This window comes from Nothobranchius furzeri, chromosome 17 (genome assembly GCF_043380555.1).
Source record: "Nothobranchius furzeri strain GRZ-AD chromosome 17, NfurGRZ-RIMD1, whole genome shotgun sequence".
NCBI lineage: Eukaryota > Metazoa > Chordata > Actinopteri > Cyprinodontiformes > Nothobranchiidae > Nothobranchius > Nothobranchius furzeri.
In genome coordinates, this window is record NC_091757.1 from 39925497 (window position 1) to 39932410 (window position 6914).

A 6914-nucleotide genomic window follows, 5' to 3' on the forward strand; every position below is an offset into this window, starting at 1 on the left:
ACAGACTTCTGCTGCTGAAATACAGTTCAGACTAAATCTCACTACATTCTCGTGTTTTAAGTGGACGGAGCTTAGAAATCTTCCTGAACATATTTGATTTTTGCTAAAAAATCATGCGTGAGCCACAATGTTTCCTCGAGCGGTGAATAGAAGACGTGTTTTCTTGATGTTTCATATTTTGATCTGAAAAACTTTTTTAAGTTGTTGCTGCTGCAGATGGAACCACGAGTCAACCCATCCATCCTCATAGAGTCATTTGGACCTTGCTGTTTATCAACAAGACCAAAACCAGTCACCTGTTTCAACGGTTGTTGTTTGGCATTGAAAACTCGGGTTTAATTGTCCTAACTAGAGGAGTGACACTTCAGAGCTGGGGACGGACGAGACTCCCGACCTCGGGTCTGATGAAGGAATAATTATAATAAAAAGGCCCTTTATGTTGTAAACGTGTTGTTTTGTAACATTTGAGTTGAACATGCTGCCTGATGGGGTGAAGGGAGTGTGCAGAAACCACGGTGCTACTGATGAGGTCACTGACTTGTAAGTTCTTCACACAGCAGGTGTGTGTTGACAACTAGCATCCTGCTGTGAGGGACAACAGGTGGGACAGTCCATCTGGTCTAGTTGACAGATTCTGACTGATGAGTTGACAACCACACCTGTGTTAACCGTAGAATTCCCGTCCAACTGGTTCCTACCAACAGGAACGAACACCCATGGCTGTAGAGTTTGTTGTGTGTTAGTGTTAGTGTGTGTGTGTGTGTGTGTGTGTGTGCGTGTGCGTGTGCGTGTGCGTGTGTGCGTGTGCGTGCATATGTGTATGTTGCATTTCCTTTTGTGGGTTTAGACTATAGAACAAGGTGGAAAGTTCAGCAATCATGCTTCGTTAGACACATAAGCTGTCCTAAACATTAATATAATTAATGTTTAATTTTGTGTTATCATTATTTTGACTTTTAGGTCTTTCTTTTCATTATATTACTTTAGTGTTTTAAAAGGTTTCTGCTCTTTGTTTCTTTTGTGCAGTCTTGTATGTAAGAACCTCTAATGTGTCGCTATTCTTCTCTGCAGTAGCTCCAGTTCTGACTTTGCCATGCAGAAGTTCGACAGAGATTCAGAGGTGTACAAGATGATCCAGGAGAACAAGGAGTCCCGCGCTGCTCCTCGTCAGTCCAATGCCTTTAAAGCGTTACAAGAAGCTCTGGAGGCTGATGAGAAAGGTTAGAGTGAATTAGTTCTCTAAGGTGGGGCACAAACAACTGAATTCAGTAATTATTAAAGTAGCAAATCTCACCTTTTGCAGAATTTTGTGCTGCCTTGTGGGAATCTACATCCTCTATAAGCACTCCAAACATGAAAAAATTCCATCCATCCAGTTTCTGTCAGTGTTTGGTTTTAGGATTTATGTACCAACAACAAGCTGTTTCAAAAAGTCCCCATTTGTGATGTCACAAACTCAGATTAACATTCACATATTTTATGAGGAAGACAGGGGCTGACTGTGATGGACCTGAAATGATAAATGTGATGTGTTCATATTGATAATCCTATATTTCACTGAGGAGAATGTGCATTACCATCCACTGTAATGAAATGCAAGATCATTATTTATTATAATAATGCTGTTCCAGTGTAGGATTAGTTAGTTAAAGTTACATTATTTTTTTATCATGAGTGTTGCTGTTATGAGATATCTTGTCTCATCCTGGTGTGAGAGTAGCATCTCAACCCGGTGACCCCACCAGCAGAAAACTAGAAGGGGTCCAGACCTTTTCTTAGTTTTCTTTTATCAGCTCCAGTGTAAAGTGAAACGCTGTTTATCATGTAATGTTATAAACCAGGAATGTCCCGATCACGTGGTTTCAGACTCGGATCGGGCGTTCCATCCCGATATTGACCCTTTGCACTGACGTCACCTAATCGCATGGGTCCATCATGCTGGATGGCAAAAGCATGTAAACAGTGAGCGACACGAGTACTAAACAAAGGGAAAAGTAGAGCCTGAAATTGTTTTTGCGATCAAGACAAAAACAAAACTCCTCCAGCATTCCTTCAACTAGTTCCTGCCCAGTTCAGTTTTCAGAAGAAGTAGCGCATCTAGCCGGGGCTCATAGAGAGCGGTATGTTAACTAGCTTACCAACGTTAGCTTACGTTCTCTCTGCAGCTGTTCACCGATGTAAACATGTTGCTGTCTTTGTCTAAATTCACCCCTCTGGATTTATAACTTTATGTTGTAAACAGCGTTTCCATTTACACCAAAGCTGATTTTTAAAAAGTCCGGATCCCTAGTGTAGCAGGGGTTCTTGTGAGCTATTCATGCACTCCAGGCAGCTGCGTCCTCCACACTGAAACAGCAAGATTTTCAAAGTGGTGACACCCAAAAAATAAATAATTAACACACAATCGTTCATGTCCGTTCATTTTCTCTCTAGTAATTTCTGTCTTTTATTCGAGCCTGATGCGTATAGACTCGCTCTGCCGCTGCAGCGCTCATCGCCCTTGGTCCGGTGACTCCATGTCACTGGTGCGGCCGGGCAGTGCACTCTCCACTGTTATAGCAGTCAGTAGATCCATTTGATCCTTTTAGTTAAGAAGTAACTTGTGTGGTGAAAAAGGAGGAAGCAGGCAGCAGGTTTTCTGTAGGACTGAGAGGAGATGCAGGAAGATCCGAGGCGGACACAACACGAAAATAGGTAAATAAAAACCAAGAAAACAAAACAGAGCTCTTGAAAAATAAAATGTAGGTAGTTTGATCCCACTACTCATTTTTACCTTTATAAAGCAATCATTTATCTGCATGCAGTATTTATCTATTTGACACAATTCAGATCAACTTCAAAACTCAGTCCCATGCTCAGGGACGTATCAAGGCATTTTGAGGGTCAAGGCAAAATAGACCCCTGCCTGGTTTTTATGTTGAGTTGCTATTTGTTTTAGTATTGGACTTCTTTATAATTGCAACAAAGTTCAAAAGTGAAGGAGTAATGTTATTAATTACTTGATTGTTCAAGCTATCTCACAGAAGTGATCTGTTTGTTAACATAGTTGTTAAATGTTAGAATAAAGTAAATTTAATAAGAAATATGGGACATTCTGGATCTGTTTCTTTGCTTTCTTTATTTGTTTTCTATGTATCGAAAGTATCGAATCGGGACTCGGTATCTGCAGATTCTCAAAATCAAATGACTCGGACTCGAGAGCCAAAGAACCTGATCGGGACATCCCTATTATAAACCCAGCAGGGTGAATTCTGGCAATGTCGGCAACTTGTTTACATTGGTGACCAGCAGCTGGTAGAATATAAGCTAACATTCACAAGCTAGGTAACACATAACTTTAGCAAACACTGCTCTCTATGAGCCCAACTTCGGTGTGCTAAGTCTTCCCACAGGTGAACTGGGCTTGAACCAGTAGAAACCAGGCTAAACTGGACATAAAACGACCTCAGTCGCCACTTTTCCTCTCCGTTCAACACACTTGTAATTCACTGTTGCCCCACCTAGGTGTGCTACTTATTCCGATAACTGAAATGGGCTTGAACCTGTTGAAGCCATGCTAAACATTGCAAAACAACAACAACAAAAACAACAACAACAATCCCGGGCACAACTTTTCCCTTTGTTTAGTAATTTTAGCGCTCACGGTTTACATGCTTTTGCCAACCAATATCATCATATTGGTTTAACCGCGTGATCAGTAGATGTAGGTGCAATGGGTCAATAGCAGCCTGGGCAAAGGGGATGGGTGGGTGTGGCCTTGAAATGGCTCAATCTGGAAGGTACTGAAAATGTTGAGATTAAAACAGCTGAAATTGCTTTATGGTAGAGATTTTATTCAAAGAACTTCATGTGTTTTTGTTGACAATAGAACTATTATGACCTTAGAAAGTCGTAATATGTCTCATTTGAAGACGATGATAATGTCACAAAATGATCTAAATAAAAATCTGTAGAGGTTAAGAGGGTTTTATTATATTAACTCAATAATGATAAAGATTATTTCTGTAGAATAAGCATTGGTGACTCACGTTTTGTGTCCAAGTAACATCATTTACATCCCCTCCTACTCTTGTTCACTGGCTGCGACTCCACTCCTGTCTAGTTTGCATCAAGGAAAATAAGAGTGTGATTTCCTCACATCAGTTTTGGTTTCTACCTGTTCTGGGTGGAGGGAATACCCCTCCAGTGTCGTTCTTCTCCCTCATGGCTTTGACAAAACCGTTGAGTTCTGACATTCTTTTATGATGTGTTAATGACTGATGCTGTGTGTTTCATGAGGTGTGTCCTGTGGGTGATGAGTGGAGGACAGGATTCACTGAAAGGGAACATCTGCGTTAGCAGCTCATGTGTTCTGGGTGTGTTTCCAGAGGCAGCCTTGCAGTTTCCAGGGAAGCTTTCCCCCAACGCCCCTAAACAGACATCTGGAGGAGTCAGCAAACACCACACCTGTGAGAAGTGTGGCAACAAAATTCTGTAAGTCTCACTGGAGGCTTGGATCTGTGTGATAATGTGGACTGCCTAGGTTTTTTGTACATTGGTTTGACTTGTCCGACAGCATAATCATCCTTGTGTGAAACAGTAGTTAATAAATGGACAACTGCAGGAGATTACGTGTTGCTTTTTATAGATTTTAAAAACTTTTAATGTCCAGCTCCAGAAAGAATAGTCTAACGAAGCATCAATTAAAGCGTGGGGTAAATGGAAAAGAACAGAACAACAAATAAAATGACTCTTTATGACATTTTTGTTATGGTCTGGATTAAAATAGTCACTTGAATTTATCCTGTCAGATCTATTTATGTGTTAATCTGGTGTCGGACTTTGCTTGTCTCCACAGCACATGTGCGGTGCGCATCAGGGAAGACACTTTCCTCCACCCAGAGTGCTACACCTGCTCAGATTGTGGGCTCAACCTGAAGATGAGAGGTCACTTTTGGGTCGGAGATGTCATGTATTGTGAGAAGCATGCCAAAGAGAGGTACCAGGGCCCAGAAACCTCCCTCCAAGCCACTGTGTCCCCCCGCCAATGAGCCGGCCTCCTCTGGTTAAAGAGTGCTGTGGAAACATCACCCCGTCTGACTCGGTTATTGACTTTGGGATGCTACAGCGGGGCAGACCTTTAGATTCATTTCCGATCACATTTATTCATATTTGCTCTACTATGATATACTTTCATATTCTTTTATAAGAACGGGGCTTTTTTGGTTTTTGTGGTGCAGCCTCTGCAGTACATCATGATCAACAGGCCTGTTAACAGCAACAATTATTAGACATCAACACCACCAACTTCAGGGATGAAGATCACCATTTGATTTTTCTGTTGACACAAAGGGACCAATATCTAACCACGTCTGCATGCCGTGTTAGCCATGTTCTGCTGTGTGAGTGGATATGAGTGCATGATTGTAAAGGCAGAGGTGTGCATGCCTTCCCATTATTTGGTTGTGTGCGTGCGTGAGTGTGTGCGTGAGTGTGTGAGTGAGTGAGTGTGAGTGTGAGTGTGAGTGAGAGAGAGTGTGAGTGAGAGAGAGTGTGAGTGAGTGAGAGTGTGAGTGAGTGAGTGAGTGTGTGCGTGCGTGTGAGTGTGTGAGTACCTGAGCAAGAAAGTAAAAGGAAGATGGGAGCCAAGTGTTTGGAGACAAAATGAGTTTTCTGCTAGATCCAGACCAAAGACCATCTGTTTGTGTTGTAAGAATTTGGAGAAAAGAAAAAAGATTGGCTGTTTTGTAGATTTTTGAGGGACTTGATATATTTTCAGTATGCAAAAGTTTTTTTTTGATATTCTTGTGATGGAAATGTTAAAAATATATATTATAGATCATATGGTGTGTGCACAGGACAGTCAGTGTCAGATTAATTTATGATGCTGCACGTGTCCGGTTACAGCAATACTCAGAGATGAACCTAATGTTCACATTTTATTTGGAATATAATAAAATTGCACAAGCTGAAGCTTAATTTTGGTGTAGTTGATGGTATTTGTGACCAATTCAAATGCGTTTCAGTCTTTAATTCAATTACAAAGTGCTTTGTTCCTTCAAATCACATCTTCACAGCTCATATAAGTACAAGCAGATTATAGTAACCTAATTGACATCTATTTCTATGAATGGTAGTCACTCAGAAACCAGAATTAAATAGAAGAAAAGTGTTAATTGCATTTTTGTGTAACATTTTGGTTTTTCTTGTACTTTTCTTTTCCATAAAACATTCTCAAAGCAAAACTAACCTGCAAGCTGATTGGTCGATTCATTTATATGTAATAATTGTACCAAGATAGAAGTAGTTTGTAGTATTAAGGTGTGGTGAGTTACAGCTGAGACTAAACATTTAAAACTGTTAGTAGCTTTTAATTTGGGCATGCTTTCAAGTACAAATAGTGTGTATTACTACCTGCTTATCAGAAGAGGGCAGCATTGTAACACACTAAACTTTTTTGTCACAATTTGGCCCTGTAGCAAATGACACGAATATTCGTTTACTGTTGAATAATAAAACAATTTTTTAATTAAAAAAACAATAGTTTAGATATACCATCTAAGTTATCACATCCAGAAAACCATGTACCACTTTACAACACCAGTACCTTTAAATCAGTTTATATTCATAATACAGTGATAGTGTAGTATTAGATGGTAAAAATTATGTTAGGAAATGTTTATAGTACTTATTAGGTGGAAACTTAGCCTGAGATGTTTAATAATAACTCTAGATTGTTTTAACCTTTAATTTAACCAGACAAAAAACAGATTAAGGACAAATTCCTCATTTACAGCCGTTGCCTGAGAAGAAAATGGGACTTTATAATAAAACAAATGATACAATAACACAAATATACAAAATATCACACATTTACAAACACATGAATTAATCTTATGGTATTTTTATTAGCAGCCATAGATGAATGTTAATCA

The 6914-nt window shown here is 39.8% G+C and overlaps 1 protein-coding gene across 2 annotated transcripts in view; it reads left to right on the forward strand.

Moving 5' to 3' along the window:
- pdlim2 (PDZ and LIM domain 2 (mystique)) overlaps positions 1-5280 on the forward strand; it is a 59596-nt gene extending 54316 nt beyond the window's left edge. Inside the window, exons 8-10 of one of the 2 annotated variants that reach the window (XM_015972309.3) lie at positions 1072-1220; positions 4368-4473; positions 4838-5280. In XM_015972309.3, coding sequence (XP_015827795.3) covers positions 1072-1220; positions 4368-4473; positions 4838-5030 — 448 coding nt within the window. In that variant the 3' untranslated portion in view covers positions 5031-5280. The remainder of the gene's footprint in view (positions 1-1071; positions 1221-4367; positions 4474-4837) is intronic. The other variant, XM_054731407.2, reaches the window with a different exon arrangement.
- Positions 5281-6914: the final 1634 nt, after the last annotated feature.